Source organism: Poromitra crassiceps (assembly GCF_964638095.1).
Source record: "Poromitra crassiceps genome assembly, chromosome: 14".
Classification (NCBI taxonomy): domain Eukaryota; kingdom Metazoa; phylum Chordata; class Actinopteri; order Beryciformes; family Melamphaidae; genus Poromitra; species Poromitra crassiceps.
The window spans coordinates 22,916,053-22,940,778 of record NC_139633.1 but is presented as its reverse complement, the minus strand read 5'-3'; the positions used below and the strand labels follow the sequence as shown (position 1 = coordinate 22,940,778).

General features: G+C 46.1%; 1 protein-coding gene across 1 annotated transcript in view; it reads right to left on the bottom strand.

The window, feature by feature from the left end:
* Window positions 1-4,301: 4,301 nt before the first annotated feature.
* LOC310789307 (SH3 and PX domain-containing protein 2A-like) overlaps window positions 4,302-24,726 on the bottom strand; it is a 30,600-nt gene continuing 10,175 nt past the window's right edge. Inside the window, exons 2-8 of the mRNA XM_083650920.1 lie at window positions 17,747-17,863; window positions 14,922-15,005; window positions 11,159-11,276; window positions 9,794-10,146; window positions 7,810-7,859; window positions 7,544-7,663; window positions 4,302-7,445 (exon numbers count right to left, since the gene is read on the bottom strand). Coding sequence (XP_083507046.1) covers window positions 5,499-7,445; window positions 7,544-7,663; window positions 7,810-7,859; window positions 9,794-10,146; window positions 11,159-11,276; window positions 14,922-15,005; window positions 17,747-17,863 — 2,789 coding nt within the window. The 3' untranslated portion in view covers window positions 4,302-5,498. The remainder of the gene's footprint in view (window positions 7,446-7,543; window positions 7,664-7,809; window positions 7,860-9,793; window positions 10,147-11,158; window positions 11,277-14,921; window positions 15,006-17,746; window positions 17,864-24,726) is intronic.

Below are 24,726 nucleotides of genomic sequence, written 5' to 3'. Positions count from 1 at the left end.
AGAAAGGCCCAGTGCTATTGATTTTGAATGCTAACGAGACATCAGGCTTTAAGCGGTGGGTTTACGGTCGGCTGTAAAAGTTCTTCCCTCTGAACGATTTGCCGTGCCGAGGGCCAATTACACTGAGAAGGAAAAAGGTGTAAGTCGTCAAAAATATCAATTGAGTGATGTGACTCCTGCAATATCTAATGTGTGTGTTGATGAAGCTGGTGGTGAAGGTTGTGATGCTGTGCTCAGTCTGCACTGAGCTGTTGGGTGCTGCTGCCCTCCAGTGGGAATAAAGAGTTGTGACACCTCAGTTCCCACAGCACACAAAACACCTCAACACAATCAGTCAGTGTCAGATATCCAGTGCCGTGGAAACTAGTTTTAAGTGGGGGGTGCTGTGGAGATGACGACGCCCCCCACCCCACCCCCCCCAGCGGAAAAAAAACAAAAAACGGTGCGACCACTGACTCGCAATTCGCAAATCAAAATATACGGTACACACACGTAGCCTAACGTTGGGTACTGTCTCATGGAACCAGATTTACATAATAAATGATGATAAAACGGCAACAGACGGTGTCGTTTACCCGCAAATCAACAGTAGGCTACACGCACACATACACATACAACAGGTCAACAGCAGCTGGGCACTGGCTCATAAAACAACCACATTTACTTGATATAAAACAACGTCCACACAGCGACCACCGACACTATACTCGCAAAGCAGCTTACCGTGCGCCTTGCGCACAGCCACATAACCCACGTTCACACAGCACGCCGAAGCAACGCTCAACCTACGCTGTACCTACGCTGTACCCACAAGTTTCATTTCGGCGTCCTTGTTAACAGGCGAAGCCATTCACACCATCCGCGCGCGTGCCACGCTGACGCCGTGCCGAAGCCACGGTCACGCCACGCCGAAGCGGTCACTCAGCCCTCATTCACACAGGACGCCGAACGTAAGCAGAACTGAAGCTTGAAGCAGGCACAAGCTGAACGTATGCCTTGTTCACACAAGACGCCTTCTCTTTTCCTCTCAGCGCCTACTTTCGCGCCTTGAACCCGCCCACAACTCCAATGACTTCATGCCTCACGGCTTCACGGCTTCAGCGTCAAGCTTGGAAATTCGGCGTCAGGCCTGAGTGATCGCTTCGGCGTGGCGTGAGCGTGGCTTCGGCATGGCGTCAGCGTGGCACGCGCGCGCGTGGTGTGAACGGCTTCGCCTGTTAACAAGGACGGCGAAATGAAACTTGTGGGTACAGCGTAGGTACAGCGTAGGTTGAGCGTTGCTTCGGCGTGCTGTGTGAACGAGGGCTCAGGCCTGACGCCGAATTCCCAAGCTTGACGTTGAAGCCGTGAAGCCATGAGGCATGAAGTCAATGGGAGTTGTGGGCGGGTTCAAGGTGCGAGAGTAGGCGTTGAGAGGAGCTGAGAGGAAAGAGAAAGCGTCTTGTGTGAACAACAAGGCGTACGTTCAGCTTGTGTGTGCCTGCTTCAAGCTTCAGTTCTGCTTACGTTCGGCGGCCTGTGTGAACGTAACATAATATCTTGATATTATATTGTCGAAGCAACGCTCAACCGAAGCTGTACCTACGCTGTACCCACAAGTATCATTTCAGCATCCTTGTTACCAGGCGAAGCCGTTCACACCACCCGCGCGCGTGCCACGCTGACACCGTGCCGAGGACACGCTCGCGCCACGCCGAAGCGATCACTCAGGACTGACGCCAAATTTCCAAGCTTGACGCTGAAGCCGTGAGGCATGAAGTCAATCGGAGTTGTGGGCGGGTTCAAGGCACGAGAGTAGGCGCGCTGAGAGGAAAAGAGAAGGCGTCTTGTGTGAACAACAAGGCGTACGTTCAGCTTGTGCCTGCTTCAAGCTTCAGTTCTGCTTACGTTCGGCGTCCTGTGTGAACGAGGGCCCTCTGCCAGGAGAGTGCAGAGCTGATATGTGGTTTGTTTACATGGCGTATTGGCGTCACCGTCGCGGTCACCAAATGGACGAAAACTGCAGCTACAGCTCATGTGCTTTATACATACTGCATGGTGGCAGTGAATGAAAAATGGGTCTTACCTTATGCTGATAGTGATAGTACTCCAAACGTGTTCTTCCGCTCGGGAGTAACACTGATGAAAGTTTTCATGTCTGTCTGGAATGTCCAACTTTTCCACTATAAGCAAAAGAAAGCAATAACTCCCGGGGTATTGGCAATGAATGTAGGCCTATTTAACTCTATCATGAAATGTACAAACAATAGCAGCCTGTTGCACCAGCTGCGTTCGAAATAGCACTCCGAGCGCTGGTGTGATATTATTTTTTCCGGGTTATAGAGCCCAGCCGTCACACCGCTCAACAGCGCCACTCTGGTCGAAAGCTCTGTAAAAAATAATATCACCAGCACAGACTTCGGATGAAAAGAGGCATTTATGAGCAGCGTCAAGCTTTCTAACCCCGACGTCAAGAAGCTATGAACCCTTCTTCTCAAGTATATGTCTTTGAAATGTTGACACTTGCAAATACGTCCGTATCGCTGATTTAGACAGCTTGGAGCCAGAGTCGCAGGCAAGTCTATGTACAGAGACGGGACTATTCTAGGGTAGCATAGCTACCATTGCCTAGCCGAAAGAGTCCTAACAGGCTAGAGACCGTTCGTAAATTAGGAGCGCCATTGTAATTTACCCTACCTTCACGTCAGACATTCTCCTTTGCTGCTTTTTTGACGACGCCATCATCTTTGTGCTGAGTAGTGTGTGCTGTGCTGAGTGTGCTCTGTCGTTCACTGTGCTGTAGTAGACTGTCAGTGTGCGCGCGCCGCGCTTGAATGCTGCCCGCCTTGGTTTTCGGCAGGAAGTGTCGTGTTGCATGTGTCTCGCGTGAAGGGAGGGGCGTAAAATAGGATTGAAATTATTAATTTCTTTAAATTTAAGACCCATTATTAGCCACTTACTGAAGTCAAAATATTGTTAGAATATTAACATAACCAACAAAAATTAAATTAAACTTTTTTTAAATGATTTTTATTTTTATTTGTAAACGTGCAATAGCACCCTCAACACCCCCACTTCCCACGGCCTTGCAGATATCCAGAATGATGCCAGTGCATCTTTGCAATTCAACCACTAATAGCCATTATCTAAAATATTTACTTTCAACGAGGTATGAACAATTTTTGCATGGCCTTAGGAGATTACTTCAAAGCTTTGGACAAAAAGTCAAAGTGTAGAAATGCTTTCACTGATGTGCAATACTAAAGGAGCAAGATAAATATGTCTTAAATGAATAGTTATTTGGCTGCATGTTGTTTCTGAGGAGAATATGCGGATAATACATCAAGTTATCAGTTCTGCAGGCTTTCAACACGCCAGGCGCCAGCTCCATCTTTGCTGCAAGATGGATTTCCAAGCCTCTTGGGGTTTCTTTATCTCACCTGCACAGGTTGTACTTCTTTGTTCCTCTCTCTTATTCCTGTGGTTTATTATCAACCAACAGACAAACATGTCAAACAACAGATGATCAATAGACACTCATAACTCTACTTCTACTATCTAAGCTGAGGAGTAGAGCGTGATGAAAACCAAAACCCACAGAGGAAACAGCCCATGGGAACATATAGTTCACATGAAAATCCTGTGGGTTGTACTTTTTTTTTTGCAAAATACACTGTCTGACACTGGAAACTGCACTGGTGTTTTGACTTGCTGATACTCTTATTATAGCTGAAGCCTAAAGCAGCATAGACTGACACTCCACATTTCCAACCCAAAGTTTTGCTCTGTCAGTTGATGCTAAGTTAAGCTGGCCAGTGACCACCGAACAAAAAACCATCTAAACCAAAGTCGACTGTGCAGAAGCTGTAAGAGGAAGCCAAAGCAAAAAGCAGCACTCTCTGGTTACACAACACAAAAGTGAAGTTTGGAAACAGAGTGTGATCTAACTTATTTGCATAAAATACCAGCTGGAAAGAATGCTTAAGTTGTACTGCATGATTTTGAACCGATTTGGCATTATCATAATTTTGCTAAGCATAAAATAAGACAGACCAGACCTATTCCCATCTCTGTTACAGGCGATATTTGCCAAAAAGAAGCCCATGTCTCATACTAAATGGGTGCCAGTATGAAAGTAGTTTCCATTATCTTAATTGCAGTTCCCACTTTTTCTTCCAGGGTTAACATGATTTCACTCAAACAATGATCATGCATAATCATTGTTTTGATGCAGTCTGTTTTGATTTAATCAAACAATCAAAATTAGATGACAGAGAGATGTCTTGCCAATAATACAAGATACAAACATTGCTGTAGCTCCACTTGCAAATGACAAGAAAACAAAACTTGATGTGAACATTAGCTATGAACAATGCAGAAAAGAATGCACTAATGATTGTGCAAAAGTGCATTTATTTAATTCATTCATTTGGCACTTGAGTTATCATTGGTCACACAGTTAACATAAAACAATAGTGAGCTTCCCAATAGTACTGCAGTTAAAGAGAGTTATGTCAAATTTACTGCCCAGCAGAAATTGAAAGTTAAACAAGATTAACAGAGTAATTTTTAGAAATGTTTTTGCAGTTGTCAACAAAATCTGAATTCATTAATAATAAAATAAGTAACAATAAGAAACATATTTTTTATGTTTTAAGTAATGAATAAATATTGTTGGTTGCTGAAGTTAGGGAAGTCTGAATTTGGACAATAGTTTCTGAAATTGGAAAAAATATTACAATTTCATCTTAGGGAACATATTTCAGGGAAATCATCAGGGATCCCCCACCTACCCAACACATTTAAGGGCAGAAAATATTGCATACAAATGCACATGGATTGTTTCATTAGGCAAATAATATTACAAAATTAAATGGGTAAAATATTTAACATGAAGGTGACATATACAGGTAAAGGGATATAAAAAGAACATGCAAATAGACAATATCAAGATGAGACTAACACAAAGCAGCTTTGGTGACGATTGAGTTTTTTTTTCTTTCTTAAAAATACGGGAGGAAATTTTTATTTTTAACAGCCCAAGGCATTGTCAGGATAATTGAATCGTTTCAAACATGCAATAAGCTTTAAAATGCTTAAAATTAAAAAATATATAATAATAAACTTGTAAAAAATGCTCAAGGTTTGAACACCAACTGATTCAATCACTTTCAGATATGTTATTTCAAGTTAAAGGTAATCATTGAAGAATAGCATAGCAAACTACTTAACCCTAAATCATTCTTGCACTTCCTGGTGTTCTGTCTGTCTCTCACCACATCCCAATATTGCTCCAAATGTTTCAGGTGTTGTATCATGTTGATTCATTTGACGGGATATCTCATTTCATTTTCAAGTCACTATTTACTTTGGCTGCTCAGGTTGGCACAGGTACCGGTTAAGTTGTAAATCCTTACTTACAGTAACATCTTAGTGTTAATCTTTTTCACAAAATAAATGTGTCTGTTAAGTAGTCCTTACACGCATGTACAGAGTTCTGCCAGCTCCAAACATGAGTGTTAGTGCTTTTTCTCGAGGTAATTTGATGGAACCCATCCTTTCCTGGGTCTGCCATTGTCCAGAATTTTGCAGTACCACCAGCCATTGGGGTTTCTTTCGAGAACCTCCAGACTCGTCCCCTCTGGAAATCCCATGGTCTCCTCGTCGCCGTGGTAATCTGCTATGGAGACATATACCTCTCTGAGGTTGTTGTGGATGATGTGGGGCTTTGGTTTCACTGTGGACACAAGGAGGGTGTTCTTCTGAGAGCTGTGGCCCAGAGACTCCGAGCTGCCGGTACCAGATCTGTTCCTGTTGGGTAGTGCTAAGTTGTTTGGCGCTGGGCTGCGCGGCACGGTGCCGAAGGAGGCGTTGCGTCGCACAGTGGGGCTGGAGCGCGGGTGGTCAGTGGAGTTGAGAGACTCATTTCTCCTGAGAGAGCCAACTGGCCTGGGTCCATCCAAGATGGGGGCTGATATGAATACAGATTGGGGTCTGACGACCTGCTGCTGTTTAGTGCTATTCTTCTTCATTGAACCGTTGAACAGGCCTTTGGGTTTGGAGAGCCCACCCGGTGGCTTGGAGGGGATGGGTGGGGTAGCCCTCTTCAGGTTCTGATTGATGTTGTTCAAGGCCTGTACCCGTTGTTCATTCTTCTCCAGGCTGTTGGACTTGCTGAGGCTTCCCGGTTTGGTGGGGGTGCCATCGGACTCTGACCCCGCCATGTCATCTTGTTGCCTGGCGGGCTCCAGGTAGTACGTTGGAGCCCAACCCTCTGTGTCACCCCAGCGGATGTACCACCAGCCGCTCTCCTGCTTCTCCAGCACTTCCACCTCCACTCCGGCAGGGAAGCTGAGCTCAGACTCTTGGACCTTCTCGTAGGGATCTGTGGTGCGATAAAGGCTGCAGCCCTCCAGATCAGAGTCTCCCCGACTGCTCTTGGAATAGATGGAGGAGAGATCGGACGTGCTCTGAGAGGAGAAGGACTCTTCAGAGGAAACAACTGAAGCTGTCTCAGAGTCCTCACCTTTGGTTTTGGTGCCGTTCTTTAGCTGCCCTGTCGGCCGTAACTGCCTTCTCAGGGTACTGATGTCCATCTTCTCTGCACTGGAGGCCTTGGCCATCTGCGGTTTAGGCCTCACCACTGGCTTTGGTTTAGTGGAGGACTTGGTGGGGGAGGATACCTTGTTCTCCTCTTGGTCTTTCTTAGGTCTGGAATGCTGGGACAGATCTGGGGTGGATTCAGCGGAGGCCGATTTAGGACTGGAGGCCTCCTCAGCTTTGGCTGAAAATAGGCTCCCACTCAAGTCGATCTTGAGCTTGATCCCTGCAGGTCTCCTTCCTCCTAATGTTGGCTTTAAGTTTGCAGTCCTGCCAGTTTCTGACAGGACACTTGTCTTGGATGAATTTGAGTCCCTGCTGCACTGCCTCTCTGGCGTCTCTCTGAAGGCCCTGAAGCCGTCATTCTCATAGATGCACTCTTCATCTCCCTCTGCCTCCCCCTCAGCCTCATGGCCATCTTCGAATGACTCGCCCATCTTGAAGGAGGCACTGTGGAGCGATGAAGCCGGGGAGGGCTTGGGAGACAGATGAGAGCCCTTCTCTGAAGAAACAAACTCGTACTTCCCATCCACTAAAGAACCATCTCCCCTGAGAAACGCAAACTCAGACTCCAGGTCCAGATCGCCGATGGCAGGAACATCATATTCTGGTTCTTCATACACAGGCCTCCCAGGAGACACAGGGGACTCTGGAGCCTCAGACCCAGGGCTGCTGGGAGGTGCGGTCTCCACTGAGTCCTGTTTCTTGACGGGTGGAGCTGGAGGTGGAACCTTCGGGCGGCTCAGAGTGCTTGTTCTACGATTCAGATTGGGCTTTTTGCGTTTATCAATATAGGAGCAGGGAGCCCAGCCCTCCTTCTCTCCTATCTGGACATACCACCATCCACCAGAGTTCTTTTCAATCACCTAAAACACAGGTCCAAGAAAGAGTCAGTTAAATCTTTATATTGTGGTATTTTCTCATACTATAATGTGGAAAATATCATCACGCCATCGGACTTTACCTCTGCTTTCTGTCCTCCATTGAAACTGATACCATCTGATATACAGGACTGAAATTCTGCAATGGTGTAATACTCCGCTTCAACTGTAGGGGGCTCTGGTGGGGAGGGCATCTGAAATCCCTATAAGCAGAAATGAGATTGGCATTGTTAGACAAAAGGTTTGCTGTATAACCAAGAATATGTATGGAGAAAAAGCTCTTTCTGCACAATGAAAGTGAAAGCTGGTCCCAAGGGGAATCCAACACCATCCAAGAGAGAAAACGTACTAGGGTTGCATCTCTTCGAGGAGGAGGTTTTTGCCTGAGAACTGGAGAACCTGTGAAACAATGAGAGAAAGAAATCTTGTTTGGTACCACTTTAGAACAGTGACTTTATACACGTTAAACTATGCAGAATTCAACAACAGTAATTAAGTAATTAGTAATGACGGGTTAACATTTTACATAATGATTCATAAGTGAAGAATACTATTGTGGATACTACATCATTACCTATGTACAGGATAATTAGTACCTACTGTATATAATCTTTTCAAATGATCAATCAATTTGAAATTTGTTGATCATCAGTATATTTATCTACCGTAAATTCCGGACTATAAGCCGCGGCTTTTTTCCCGTTTTTTGGCCTTTTTTGCCCCCTGCGGCTTATATAACGGTGCGGCTTATCTATGGATTTTTCCAGCAAACGGCCACTCGGGAACCTCCAAAATCTATGGATGTTGGTATGAGGCAGAACGAGAGCAAGACAGACATTATGAGAGCGAGACCCTGATTGGATGATGTTGCAAAAAATGTGCCTCGCGACCTGATTGGAGCACTGTGCCACTACTCTCTCTCAGCTACTACGGTAAAACACCCTCCCTCCTCCCTCGCTCCGGGGGGAAAAAGGCAGCGATTGAGCCTGAAAGACAGTCTGAATGAAATTGAATGTAACATTCCCAATTCTATGTATTACATTCTAAAAAACTAACAGCAACATTTTGGAAGGCTAAGCCACACAACTAGCTCGTTGTAATCTAACATCATGCTTCAAAAGATGGAGAACTGGCTGTGTTACGACGATGGCGGCGATTGAGCCTGAAAGCCATGTCTGAGACAGTAGCGAGACAGGAACAACAACAGCAGCAGCAGCAAAGGATCATGCACAAACCCGAGACGAAAGGGACTGTCCGTCAGGGCGCGGACGACTGTGTCAGCAACTCCCTCCCGACTACCAGGAGAAAATTACAAACTTCGGCGAATTCACACAAAGAAAGATCAAGGAATATTCCATCGGACCGGAGCAGATCATAAATATGGATGAAGTGCCTTTGACGTTCGACCTGCCTCTCACTAGGACTGTTAACAAGAAAGGTGAATCGTCCATCACGTTGAGAACCACAGGTCACGAGAGAACGAATTTCACTTGTGTTCTTGGCTGCACAGCATCTGGAGTAAAGCTCCCGCCGATGGTGATTTTTAAGCATCTCACAATGTGTGATTTTGTCTGGGGGTTAGTGACCTGACTTTTGTTTTGTTGAAATGTTAATAAATGGGAGCTTCCCCAAACAGCCATCTCTTTCCCGACAATCCCCTCTGTGCACGAAGCCTTACATATGGTAATTAAACATCAAAACACCCGCGGCTTATAGACCGGTGCGGCTTATATATGTAAAAAACAGTCAACTCTGCAGGTGCGGCTTATACACCGGTGCGCCTTATAGTCCGGAATTTACGGTACTAACAAAGTCCAATTGTCAATTGCATTTATCTTCAGTAATAACATTATTATATAATAATATCCTCAGTGGTGCTTCTTTGACAGTAAAACTGTGAATGTTACTGTAGCTGTCTGCTAGCTAACACGAGCGTGAGGTAGGTGACTTCAGCTGCTTCAAACGGCTAATGTTAAAGCTTTACATGTTGGCAGCCCCAATTAACAATGAGAGGTAACTTAAAACTAGAACTTCAATACCAAGAAATCATGTAATGTGACATCAGTAAATTGTGCACATCGCACTCATGTTCACCAGCCCAGCCGGTCCATGACTGTTTTATACCAAAGGAAATAAATATACTATTAGTAGCTGACTGATGTCATATTAATAATAAACAAATCAGTTTAAACATTTATTGTCATTTAATTCAACCTTAACTCATAGTTTAAGGCTCATAAACTGCCATCATTCTACAGTGTTATTACATTACATGCTACTGTTAATCCCAAGATACTGTGAGAAATTCAAACATTGACAGTGGCATGACTAACCAATCTCCACTCGATGAGGGGCAACACGTGCTACGGCTGGGGACGCAGGCTCTGCTTTGCTCTTTCCTTCCTGCGGGGCATTCCCAGGGCTGGAGTCAGAGCACGGAATGGGCAAGCTGATCTCTGGAGGAATGGGCAAGCTGATCTCCCTCCTGGCCACCGGGGGGCTCTCAGGGAGGCCTTCAGTCTGCACGTCCTTCTCACTCAGGGCTTTCTTGTTCAGCAGGTTGCTGATCTCCATGATGTTGCCAATGATCTCCACTGGGCCCGTCACCGTCTTCTTACGGGGAGAGAAGTCCTCCTTCACCTTCTTCAGGAAGGACGCTGGAGCCCAGCCCTCCTTATCCTGATACCTGGGAAGCCGGATGATTGGGGAGAGAGCAAAAGAGAGAATGTGGGATTAGAAAGATAAGCAATGTGTAATGACATTTTCAAACATGTCTGCCCTCTCTACTAGACATTTCTAGGGTGGAGAGACTCTCTGGAGATGATGAACTTTGCTTCGCCCACTCAATTTTGTGACATCACTGATGATGTCACAATGTCTTTTTGAGTGTGAAGGCATAAAATATGTAAAATATTTATTTAGCGCGCTTCGATTATAGGCTGACGTAGTGTTTATATTAAAGAATTGCAGCCTCACCTGTTGTCTGCCCTCAACTTCTGTTCTAAGGATTGACACTGGGCGTGACTTTTGTTATACTCTTGTAAGTAGATCCTCACAGGTTTGTTTCTCTTTGCCATCCCTTCCTTTACCTCTCGCATTAAATTAGTGACCATCTGCCTAACTTTGTACACCTCATCATACTCGGGACAGGGCAGCTAACTTTGTACTCCTACATTCTGTCCTGTACAGCCTCAGCCAGTAAGGAGTTATGACATCGCTGATGACATCGCAATTGCTTGAGTGACATCATCGATGTCATCACAATTGCTCAAGTGACATCACTGATGACATCACAATTGCTCGAGTGACATCACATTTGCAAGAGTGACATCACTGATGACATCACAATTCAGTCTATGACATTAATTGATAATGTCACAGATGTCGATAGGTACGTGGGGGAAGAGAGCCAAGAGGACCAGAAGGACAGAATGTTGGGAAACAGTGGATAGATGAATCCAGAAGGAGGCGGTAATGCAACATAAATGATGCCAACTGCCATAAAACACCACAGAAGAAGAAGAAGTCAGATGTCACAATGTCTATGACATCTTAGTGGGTATGACATCATCAGTCAGCGTGGGTATGACATCATCAGTGGATGGGTATGACATCACTCAACAATTGTGTGTTATGTGGGTCGCCACGCCATGCTCCCCCCCACCCCCCCACCATTATATTAGATGTAAGAGGCTTACCTGATAAACCACCAGCCTTCCAGGTTCTTCTGAATCACCTCCACAATGACTCCTTTCTCGAAGGCAATCTCATCCTTGCCCTCGCTGGTGTAGGGCTGCACTGTCATGTACTTCTCTTCTGCAAACACCAAAGCAGAGAGGAAGGAGCATGTCAGACTCTGAAAGCCATGAAACATCTGACATAACATAAACATCATATAAAGGGATCTCATCTGTATGAAGAGTAAAGGAAATCAAGAGAAAGAAGATGTATATCTAACCCTTTCTATGGACCTGTAAGCACTATCCGTATGCAGAAATAATCCCAATATCATATAAATAAATAGTACACAATGATATTAAGCACTGTAAAGCAAGTCTGACAACAGTTGCTGGTTTTCAATGTGACTATAGGGTAACTACAGTACAGGGGGCAGTGTGGGACCCTGGTGTCCTTAATAGTAAAGATACAGTAATTTAGAAGGGTAAATAAAGGACACCTGGCTCTGCGGAGCTAGCGCCCCCTACAGTAACTCAGCACATGATGGAGAGCAGAGGCCCCACGCTGATTTGTGCCATCCCAGGAGGCCGAGGGGCACAGTCGCTGACAGCATTTCCTGCCATTACAGCCTTTCCTGTCCAACCACAGACAGCGTGGGGGGAAGAGGTGTGCTCAAAAGGGAGTGGAGAAAAGAGAGAGAGGTCATTCTGGTCAAACTTTTTTCCATTTTCCATTTCCTCCACACTTTCACAAGGTTGTGAAGGGGCTGACTGGGTGTGGGATAGTAACTCTGAAGGGACTGACTGGGTGTGGGATAGTAACTCTGAAGGGGCTGACTGGGTGTGTGATAGTAACTCTGAATAACTCTGAAGGGGCTGACTGGGTGTGTGATAGTAACTCTGAATAACTCTGAAGGGGCTGACTGGGTGTGGGATAGTAACTCTGAATAACTCTGAAGGGGCTGACTGGGTGTGTGATAGTAACTCTGAATAACTCTGAAGGGACTGACTGGGTGTGGGATAGTAACTCTGAAGGGGCTGACTGGGTGTGGGATAGTAACTCTGAAGAGGCTGACTAGGTGTGGGATAGTAACTCTGAAGGGACTGACTGGGTGTGGGATAGTAACTCTGAAGCAGCTGACTGGGCGTGGGATAGTAACTCTGAAGGGACTGACTGGGTGTGGGATAGTAACTCTGAAGGGGCTGACTGGGCGTGGGATAGTAACTCTGAAGGGACTGACTGGGTGTGGGATAGTAACTCTGAAGGGACTGACTGGGTGTGGGATAGTAACTCTGAAGGGACTGACTAGGTGTGTGATAGTAACTCTGAAGGGGCTGACTGGGTGTGGGATAGTAACTCTGAAGGGACTGACTGGGTGTGGGATAGTAACTCTGAAGGGACTGACTGGGTGTGTGATAGTAACTCTGAAGGGACTGACTAGGTGTGGGATAGTAACTCTGAAGGGACTGACTGGGTGTGTGATAGTAACTCTGAAGGGACTGACTGGGTGTGGGATAGTAACTCTGAAGGGACTGACTGGGTGTGGGATAGTAACTCTGAAGGGACTGACTGGGTGTGGGATAGTAACTCTGAAGGGACTGACTGGGTGTGTGATAGTAACTCTGAAGGGACTGACTGGGTGTGGGATAGTAACTCTGAAGGGACTGACTGGGTGTGGGATAGTAACTCTGAAGGGACTGACTGGGTGTGGGATAGTAACTCTGAAGGGACTGACTGGGTGTGGGATAGTAACTCTGAAGGGACTGACTGGGTGCAGTGGGATAGTAACTCTGAAGGGACTGACTGGGTGTGGGATAGTAACTCTGAAGGGACTGACTAGGTGTGTGATAGTAACTCTGAAGGGGCTGACTGGGTGTGGGATAGTAACTCTGAAGGGACTGACTGGGTGTGGGATAGTAACTCTGAAGAGGCTGACTGGGTGTGGGATAGTAACTCTGAAGGGACTGACTGGGTGCGGTGGGATAGTAACTCTGAAGGGACTGACTGGGTGTGGGATAGTAACTCTGAAGGGACTGACTGGGTGTGGGATAGTAACTCTGAAGGGACTGACTGGGTGTGGGATAGTAACTCTGAAGGGACTGACTGGGTGTGGGATAGTAACTCCCTTCACTGGCAAAACGCAGGTTCCATGCACAGGCATGTAAATAGATGGCTACAGGATATTTCTGTACACTTTGTTTTCCTCTGCCCTGAATTCTGGGGCTTCTGGCCTTTTTGTTTCAGAGCTGGTCGCTCTTAGCAACCCGTGTTCAATGTGGTTCCCCTTCGCCTCGTTCACAAACACTATCCAGCAGCGGAGGAAACTCTGAATCAGATATTATGTGAACCACAACAGGCTTCGCCCGCATCACTGTTATGAACTATTTTTGTGGAGTCAGCGCAATCATCGACTTTTTTTATTTATTTATTTATTTTTACAACGCAGGATTTCAGTCCTAGGGTGGAAAATCTCCCCGTCTCCACTCCAGAGAGCAGCACTGAGCTCCCTGGGAAGCGCTGCCAAGCACAAATGTTGGGCTGAACTCAAATAGCCTCTCCTCATGCCTCAGCAATCCTTCAGTCATCCAACTGCATCTCCTGTCAGAAGTCCCTTGGCCTCTCGGCAAGAGGGACATGTGCAAGGAGAGCAAATAATTGTGATTATTTAACTAAGCAACTGATAACAAATAGTGTCGAAAGTCTCGCTTGTCTATCAGCCGTCTTGGTTGCTGTCAGCACCACATGATAAATGTCTGGTTTTCCACCTCACACTCCGTAGAAAAGTATGCAACTTTCATTTGCTCATAAAAAAAAAAGCCAAATATGTTTCCAAAGTACAGCATGTGGCATCCGAAGGTCTATTACTGCACCACGTTTAGATGAGTGGCTCGTTTTTTTCTGTAATTCAGAAAAGATTGGTTTTGGCACACCGTGCTTAATTATAATAAAATGCTTACATGGAGCAATTTTGTCATATAATGTAAGTTCAGTTTTCCATAATTGGTGTATATAAAGTTGCTGATTTCACCGTTGCTTTCCAGGCTCAGTTCATATTAATGTCAGTTAGTGGTTACTTGTTGTGGGTTATATGGCTCATGATAAATGCATTGGCTGGAAGACAACACATGGGATGCAAGACTGGACAGGGACAGGCGTGTGGAGAGGGACAAGCTGAGCTACAGGACAGAAGAGACAACCAGATGAGATGAGGAGAACGAAGAGAAAGCCAGGGAGGGAGCGAGGGGGGGGGGGGTGTGGCTAGAAGGGAGACAGCTACTGACGAAGTGATGCAAAATCTCGCCGGGTGTTCACCAACAGACAAACATGTTTCATTGCATTTATATTTTAAGGATGTTGGTTTTTATGGTTACGGTTAGGTAAGAACAACATGGTTAAGGTCAGGGTTAGGGGTTTGTTATTTAACCACGACCAAACCCAAACCCTAACCAGATTGTTTTACTTTCCTAACCATAATAACCGATCTTTGGGACGTAATTCAACGTTTTCAAATAATAAAAAGGTTCGAAAATTATAAGGCTTACCCGGGTATCAAACCCCAGTCCTCAGTATGAAAGGGAAGTGCCTAACCCATAAAGCCACAAGCCCTAACCACACATTCAGCGGAATGTGTTTCTTATAAGAGTTTAATGGCCATCATCTGTTCCCCCGTGAACGCCCGGCCAGATTTTGCGTCACTTCCGTCCTGTAGTACCCCCACCTAGCCACTACCGGGCAAGGGGGGGGGGGGTGGGGGGGGGGGGGGCAGCGTCTGTTCCTGTTCACCTCGGCTCTGCTGCCTGCTGATGACGCCCCCCAATGTCCATCTCCGGTCCAGCCTCTTCAGATGGGACTTATGGCGCTTAGTAACTGACAGACACACATGGTGACCAGACAACAATTAACAAACATGATGAGCAAGCACAAAACATCACACACATACGCACAACATGGATCCAACCAGAAGAGCCCCGTGATTAGCTACATGGAGGACACGGAAACAAGAGCACATGGCGGACAGTTAGGACGGACGGATGGGTTGGATGGATGGGTGAGTGAAGGTTATACAGGAAGTGTTAAACCACGTCGTCTTGTCTGTGGCTTGTAATTAGGATGTTGTTAGCATGGTTTTCCCATCCTGTCGTCTTGACAGCATCTGGGACACATATTGCTGCTGTAGGAAATGCCATCCGCTTAATAGAGCAGCTGAGCAACGGCGCTGGACGGAGCGGTGTGCCACAGCAGGTCTGTAATCCAGCAGGTCTTTGTTAGCGAAAAACACCGGAGATGAGAATGACGAGACATCATCATCTCCTGTCATGTGATGCCAACAACACTATAAAAGGTGAAGCTTATATCAATTATCGTATTAGCGAAAAAAGCACTTTCATCCCATGCTCTTCTTCTCAATGCCAGATTTGGAGAGGGAAAGTCAAAGTTGTCCAAGAGCTGTCGAATTGTGTTCAAATCTCATCTAAAGAAGAAATCGTAAAATAAAATAACTTTCATCACTATTACAAAACCTTGGAAACTTAAGCAATACGTTTATGGATGAAATAGGCCCGCCGGTGGCGCACAAGCAGGGGGGATATCCACTCACTTTCATCATAATGACACTTCTGTTAGCAAGTAGAGGGAGACTCGCATCTCAAATGATCTCAGCTTTAAACATGTCCATATCTTGGCCTTTAGAAATATGTATCATAGGTTCCAGATCCAGTTTTGCAGAAATATGTTCCTTTCTGTGTGGCAGAAAGGTGGCACAGCCTGCTAGAGACCACCAGAGAAAGGTGGCACAGACTGCTAGAGACCATCAGATATACAGAGAGACGCCTTATGGGTTATAGGCCCATTCCCATGACTGACTAGACACATAAACACTAATTACACTGACAGACTGTTCTCCCCAAAAACCTCTGTGACCGGGCAGATAGCTGTGTGTGTGTGTGTGTGTGTGTGTGTGTGTGTGTGTGTGTGTGTGTGTGTGTGTGTGTGTGTGTGTGTGTGTGTGTGTGTGTGTGTGTGTGTGTGTGCGTGTGCGTGTGCGTGTGTGTGTGTGGTCATACATTTGTGCTATGTCCAAATCTTCAGTGGATAAATACGTATTCTACTAAGTCCAAGTAGGACAGAAACCTCTCTCCCTCCCTCCTCATGTCATAAGATATACAATACCAAGGGGATGTTTTGGCCCCCGTTCTGGAAAATCAAGACGTTTGTTTGGAAGTGTAAAGATCCATGCCTCCAGTTTGTTGGGTTTTTCTCTCACACAAATGCCGTGTAAATCGTAGCAGACAAAGTGCTGTCACTGTTACTACCTGTCAAATCTGTAAAATGACTCATCCCATCTTAGGTAATACAAACTGACCCCTGTAGGACTATTATTCTGAGTCTGTGACACTAATACAGCTGTACTGCGTGCGTGGATATCAAAATGTCTTCTGGGGGTAACGCTGAAAAGAAAATCAAGATGATTGCATCACTGGACCCAGCTGTTGGCTTCACATGTCAACATGATGAACATGTTTGTCAAAACAAACCCTACATAGGTGTGTTTCCTGTAGTATCAGCGCTTTGGATAACCACTCATACCATTCTTTCAACATTCCTTAGACTGCAGCTCCTCAACAATCAACGACGATAATCACGCGATGCACGGAACGGCACAGTTCATGTCCGATCTCGCCGTAATTAAAGATAACCATACATTTACCGACTGATAAAATACCCCGATGCTTCAATCCCTACTGTTGACTGACACAAATGTCTCTTTCACGAGTGCACTCCGAGGAGGTCACCTCACTTAGCGTAGCATTAGCATGTGTAACTGTACAGTGCAGCACTGTGCTACAGCACATCACTCAGTGCACCTCGGCACAGGGCTGTGGTTTGCTCCCTCTTGGCGCTCCTCCTCGCTGTTTACCCACAAGCCTGAATCTGTCGTCTGTTCGCCAGACAGAGAGAGCTGTTCACACCGGCCAGGCGGCGGCCGTTAGCGTAGGCGGGCAGTGGGTCTCGAGGTGAACTTGCTGCATTTTGTCAGTGATGGAAGACTGAGGATTGAGGGCAGAGGTGATGATGATGTGTGTGTGTGTGTGTGTGTGTGTGTGTGTGTGTGTGTGTGTGTGTGTGCGTGCGTGCGTGCGTGCGTGCGTGCGTGCGTGCGTGTGTGTGTGTGTGTGTGTGGTAGAGCTGCCACGATTAATCGATTAATGGATTAGTCAATCGACAGAAAATTATTTTGATAATCGATGAATCGTTTTGAGTACAGTTTTAAGAGAAAAGGTCTAAATTCTCTAATTCCAGCTTCTTAAATGTGAATATTTTCTGGTTTCTTTACTTCTGTATGACAGTAAACTGATATTATCTTTGAGTTGTGGACAAAACAAGACATATGAGGGCGTCATCTTGGACTTTGGGAAACACTGATCGTCATTTGCTACCATTTTCGGACATTATCTAGACCAAACAACTAATCGATTAATCGAGAAAATAATCGACAGATTAATGGATTGTGAAAATAATCGTTAGTGGCAGCCCTAGCATGTGGAGAGTGTGTGTGTGTGTGTGTGTGTGTGTGTGTGTGTGTGTGTGTGTGTGTGTGTGTGTCTTACCTTCGCCAGCCTTATTGGAGGCTCCCAGCTCCAGATCGTCTCGTGTGCCACTGTGAGAGTTGAGATAGGTAGCAGGGACCCAACCCTGCTCCTCTGTCGTACTGACAAACCACCAGCCTGTGGAGTGACAGAGAGAGAGAATCATCAGGACCTCGGCAGAGACAGGTAGATTGAGGTCATCAGGCGTGTAGCGCTGCTTAGAAACGATTCCATGCAAAACATCGCACCGAAAAATAAGTGTGACCTAAATGGGAAGAGCTGTGTAAGTTAGGGTACAGTCAAGGTAAGGTAAACTTAGCCCTTGTTCACACCATACGCCAATCCCACGCTGAAGCCGCGCTGAAGCTACGCATCGCTATGGTAGTTTCATTCCGGCGTCCTTGTTAACAGGCGAGACCGTTCACGCCACGCCACGCTGAAGCCACGCTGCAGCGATAGTTTCAGCTTCTGTTCTATTCTTCAAGTGTGCCCGCGCGCTGCACCCGAGCTGCCAGGCATGAAGTCAATGCAAGTTGTGAGCGGGGGGGGGGGGGGGGGGGGAGGGCGAGCCGAGCGAGGCGCAAAGGAAAAGAGAGTGCTTCTGGTGTGACCGGTTTAGCGTGGCACTCGGCTTCTGTTTAGCGCTGCTTCTGAATAGCGTCTGATGTGAACCGAGGGTAAAGGCAAAGTGGAATTTGGTTGATTTTGCGGACAAATTTGATGGGGCAGGGGGGGTTCTAAAAGCATTCTGCATGTAATACGTCTCTAATTTAGATAATGGACGCGGATGATGTCTGCTGACGTGACTAATAGATCAGTATCTTCTAGTATGGCTCATATCCACCCATGTATTACTTATCTGTTCTAGTCAGTGGGCCGTGAGTTGGAGAAATGTCCCTTGGGTCACACAGATGAGCTGAAAATGCACTTGAACACGAACTCAACGTTCAGTGCGCCGCCAACAGAATCTGTAAGTGTGGCCAGGGCCAAGAATGTCAGAGTGATTCACGACGAGGACGTGTTCAACCTGCATTTCATCAGCGTCAATCATGAGTTCACTGGGCAGGACACTCTGGTGGTGAAGCTAGCCAGGATCACACTATTAGCATGGTTTCAGTCAATGTGATAGGATTCCTCGGGGTACGATAGCATCGCTTTGACAACTGCGTCATGACAGATGGCTGGTTTGGGAAGGTAGTGTACATATTTCATTTGAAAAGAAGAAGAAGAAGAAAAGAGAAACAAACAATGCAGTGGGTGGAGTAAAGCGATACATGATAGAGATAAGGTTTTTTTATGAGGCCTAAGGGCAGATTTAAGTCTATGCTGGAATCACTGTCTCTGAATAAATACACTAATATAATATAATAATTTCAACATTTTGCACTTCAAAGTGCTAAACCCCGCCCTGCCACACGCCACATTTCTGAGACCATGCCTAATCTGTGTGCAGGAGACCCAAGTGACAACGGCTTCACAAAAATAGTCCTCTATGTGGTCTGTCCAATATACACTCTTTGTTGTGGTAACGGGAATACAACATGGCCGACAGCTGTCCTCCTGACAAGCCATAAAGAGGAGATGAGTGTTCCATCATCACATGGTCACAGCTGTACCAAGTCTCCAGTGTCCATCTTTCTAAATAAATGGAGCATTTTGAGGCTCATTTAGGCGCACTGAAATAAGAGTAAGACGCAGTGTGTAATACAAAGACACACAAGAACACAAAGGCAAGGATTCTAAAATTCATAATTTAACGGCAATTTTCTAACCAGGGTAAGTGCAAAATGTCATATTACGGTATGTCATTATCTGAACTGATGAAGTGTCACCATCAGTCAGGTGTCAGAGGGCACTTTGTCTCATGGCTTCTGGTTCTGCCCTTCACTGACGGGATTCTGGGCCAAAATATTTGACTGGTACTTTAAGGCCAACAAAATAACCCTTCAGCCGCAGGCAGAACTCACCATCTTCGGCTGCTCGGAGTCCTCTCTGGGCTTCCCCACAGCTGTGCAACAGCCTCTGACACTGGGGACAACTGTTGCCAAAACACGTATCCTGAAAGAATTTAAGTCCCCCTCTCCTTTCCAACTGTGGTTGACGGACATGATCTCTGTCATAAGGATGGAGAGGCCCAGATTCTTGAGAACCAACTCACTTCATAAGTTTCTAACTATTTGGGACCCGTTTCTAGCCTACCTCAACGAGGTTGGGGGCGGTGGGTGACTTGCCCAGTTGTTGTTGTTTTTTATCCCATTTCTATCCCCCATTAGTGCTAATTTAATTGATTTATCCTGGTTGTTGCTCCACCCTCTGCCGATCTGGGGAGAGCCAAAACTGGCTCCATGCTTCCTCCGAGACATGGGCAGTTAGCCAGCCGCTTCTTTTCACCTGACAGGGGAAGCTTCACCGGTAGGACATAGCACGTGGGAGGAGGTTCACGCTATTCCAACCAGTTCCCCTCCCTCCGAACAGGCGCCCTTCACGACCAGAGGAGGCACGCACCACATTAGCAACCAGGATATTCCATGCTCCCCATGCCCCAGGGGGCACGGGGACATGCAAACTCCACACAGAAAGGCCCTTTTTGACGACCCCACCGGGGCGGTGGGCACTCGAGGACATGCGGACGGGCACGCATTCCTTCAGCGCTCACAGCGTCCCAGGTGAGAATCGAACCCCGGACCTTCTAGCTGTGAGGCGACACAGGGCTGCCAACATTCCATCCCAGCAATACGGGACGGTCGGACCAACGGGGGGGGGGGGGGGGGGGGGGACAGACAGACAGGTCGCAATATATATGCCTCTTCCCTTAAAAACGGGACAAGTGGCGTCTCTTTTGACCCAAATACGGGATGTCCCGGCTAATACGGGACTGTTGGCAACCCTAGGCGACAGCTCTACCACTGAGCCACCATGCCCCCGACTTGCCCAGTTGGTTCCTCTTGGACCCCTTGAGTGGGACCCCACGCACAACATTTCTTACAAGCACATAAGCACCCTACTGTATATGGACGGTAGCACCACATTATTGTCGATATTAATATGTTCGTTTTTTCCTTCCTTTCCTGTGTCTGACCTTGTTCGTTTTGTTTGTATATTGTTAAAATTGAAATTGAAAATAAAAAATAAAAATAAATAAAAAGCGTCCATCAGACAGGTAGCAATTAACGGCCTCATGAAATTAGAAGAGATTAGTGTTGAGAGATTGGTGCTTCAACAATTAGCAGAAGTGAATTCCCAGGTACGAGGAGGCCCCTTTCATCACTGTGAAAGGTTTCTATCAGCGTACTGTGTTAGTATTTGATGTTGTATGTATGTTTATGTTGTATGTATGTTGTACTATGTTGTATGTATTTGATGGGAAAGGAGTTCTCCTGTAAAAGCAGGGAGGGAGAATTTGGGCAATGACAGTCAGTATGAGCACAATGTCAGTGCTGTTGGAACACATTGGCGACTTACAGCATCTTTCAACAAAATGAGCTAGAATGCCGTTGGAGAGCGCAAACCTCTGCAAACGCTGAACAACTCTCCGACTTGCCGTTACACCCAAAGACATCATTCCTATCACGAAGGGTGGTTTCACATCAGGGACCCCGGGGCTATTTCCAAGCACACTTGACCCCGCTCTGACCCCCAAAGTCCGCTTCGTTTGATTAGTGTGAACATTGCGTTCTGTGCCCGGGCACGGAACAGCCAACCGTCCCCGGGTCCACTTGAAAAGGTGTCATCGGGACGGGTTCAGGCGTGCCCGGGGATGGAACGCATAAAGTGTGAGAACACGACTGTACCGAAACACGGTGTTTGGACAGTTATTTCTTTACAGTGATGACCAGTGATTCAATGGTTTGGATTTTTGTGATTCATCTCTTGACCCTGCAAACATACTCTTTGGTACTTTGATATGAGACTTGATATGGAATGAAGTCGTTTCATAGATATGGCTCAAAAAGTGCAATCATCGAACGTCAGTAATCCCAGATCTGGATGAGCACCAAAATCAAATCAGTTGTTCCCTGGCCCGACGCCTACTGTATCTGTCCACCAGATTTCATGGAAATCCGTTCATAGGTGTGTGTGTGTGTGTGTGTGTGTGTGTGTGTGTGTGTGTGTGTGTGTGTGTGTGTGTGTGTGTGTGCGTGTGTCTGTGTGTGTCTGTGTGTGTGTGTGTGTCCTGCTGACAGGCAGACAAACAAACCAACACAAAAATAAACATAGAATCAGTTGTACTGTACAGTGGAACTACTTCTGCATGGAGTTCGGGTGAGTCCAGAGTTGAGAATGCCTCTGCTGTGAGTATCTGGCCCTGAGCAGCATGCTGGCCTGGGCTCAAGGACATAACAAGCCATGTAATGTGCTCAGTCTTTGCACCAAAGCTGTGGCTTCAGCTCAGCCCTGTGCCAATAAATCAGACAGAGAGCGGCAAGCTACAAAACATACAATAAAATAAAATGGTGTCTACAGCACTTAGAACCAAAGACCTCAGAAGACAGACAACACTTAGGACCAAAAGACCTCAGAAGACAGACAACACTTAGGACCAAAGGCCTGAGAATACAGACTGCACTTAGGACCAAAGGCCTGAGAATACAGACAACACTTAGGACCAAAGACCTGAGAATACAGACTGCACTTAGGACCAAAGGCCTGAGAATACAGACTGCACTTAGGACCAAAGACCTGAGAATACAGACTGCACTTAGGACCAAAGGCCTGAGAATACAGTCACAGCACTTAGGACCAAAGACCTGAGAATACAGACTGCACTTAGGACCAAAGACCTCAGAATACAGACAACACTTAGGACCAAAGACCTCAGAAGACAGACAACACTTAGGACCAAAGACCTGAGAATACAGACTGCACTTAGGACTAAAGACCTGAGAATACACACTGCACTTAGGACCAAAGGCCTGAGAATACAGATTGCACTTAGGACCAAAGACCTCAGAAGACAGACAACACTTAGGACCAAAGACCTGAGAATACAGACTGCACTTAGGACCAAAGACCTGAGAATACAGACAACACTTAGGACCAAAGACATCAGAAGACAGACAACACTTAGGACCAAAGACCTCAGAATACAGACAACACTTAGGACCAAAGACCTCAGAATACAGACAACACTTAGGACCAAAGACCTCAGAAGACAGACAACACTTAGGACCAAAGACCTCAGAATACAGACAACACTTAGGACCAAAGACCTCAGAATACAGACAACACTTAGGACCAAAGACCTGAGAATACAGACAACACTTAGGACCAAAGACCTCAGAATACAGACAACACGTAGGACCAAAGACCTGAGAATACAGACTGCACTTAGGACCAAAGACCTCAGAATACAGACAACACTTAGGACCAAAGACCTCAGAATACAGACAACACTAGGACCAAAGACCTCAGAAGACAGACAACACTTAGGACCAAAGACCTCAGAATACAGACAACACTTAGGACCAAAGACCTGAGAATACAGACAACACTTAGGACCAAAGACCTCAGAATACAGACAACACTTAGGACCAAAGACCTCAGAATACAGACAACACGTAGGACCAAAGACCTCAGAATACAGACAACACGTAGGACCAAAGACCGCATGGATGATGGCCTTCTGATGAGCTGTGAGATGAACAAATGGATTGTGTATTTACTATTTACCCTTTTCCTAAGTGTTGTGCGTCCCTACATGAACTGCTGAACAGACACCGAGCGGAGGGCTGCTGATCCGCCAAAGGAACGGGCTAGCCAAAGATAAGCAGCTGGACCGGAGCCAGATGCTAGCTACGCTACATCAACAGGTCAGCTCTATTCTAACTCACCATTCCTTCCTTTCTGAATCCTACGCTCCTACGCTAGCAGCCGCGGTCGTTGGAAGCCCTAGAGACGAACAAAGCCTAATGATATTAATAATTACGATGTCTCAGGGCCGGCGCTGCTGTGACAGTTGGCAAAAGTATCAATTCGAAAATGATGGTTTTCACACAGCTGGCAGCATGGCAGCTTGGGGGGAAATGTCATTTTCAACTCTGCAAACGGGCAGTTGTAGAAATGAAAGTAAATATGAGAATATAAGGTGTAGGAATGTAAGTTAATTGAGTGCACTTGGCTAAAGGTCTGAATATACAGACAGACACAGCAACGACGCACTGTCACCTCAGCAGGTCTGAGTAAATACATGCTGTTATTGATGGCTCTTGGAGCGGCTGGCCTGTATTTCTCAGCCATCCTCCCATATGGCAGGTGCTTAGGCTGAGTTCACTCAAGCTCAAAAGAGGCAATAAAAAGACTTTTAAAAACACATGCCCACGAAACACAAGTGCTGATTTCCTGCCCGCCGCACGTTTACATCAGACAGGTGGCAATTATACGCAATGTGACAAATACATTTTTCAACAAGAGGCCTGCTTCCTGTCTCTCGTTGCACGCGTTCATTCGAAGAGTTTAGTGCAGTTCATTCAAGGCACAGAGAACAGCTCAGGTCATGTCTGACATGATTCTCATTTTGTGCATTCTTAACGATGACCCAGATTCTAACCGGTTACAAAATAAATGGTTGCTGTCAGGGTCTCCTGCTGCCAAGAAAACAATTTTGCAGAATTTGATAACGCCTAATATATGTGCATGAAATCACTGTGGATACAGAGTTTATTGATTTTTTTTTTTTTTATCTTCAGTGTACTCCTGCAAAATCTTGCAAGGTTCAACCTTGTACTGTTGGGAGTTTGAAATCTCTGTCATCACATTTTATCCAAGATATGATTTGAGTTCATTTTTCCCAGCTTTCTGTGCCTTTGTCCTCCCTAATGTGATATTTGCCTTGTGAATTTTTGTCAATTTGTGTGTATAGCTCGCTCCTGTGTTTTCCATCTTGGCCTTTTGCGTGATAAAAAAGATAAGACAGAGACAGAAACGGAGCGCTCAACAACAATGACTCCCCGCAGTGAAACAGTGCCAGAGGGAAGCGTTGTGACAGGAAGTGAACAGAGCTG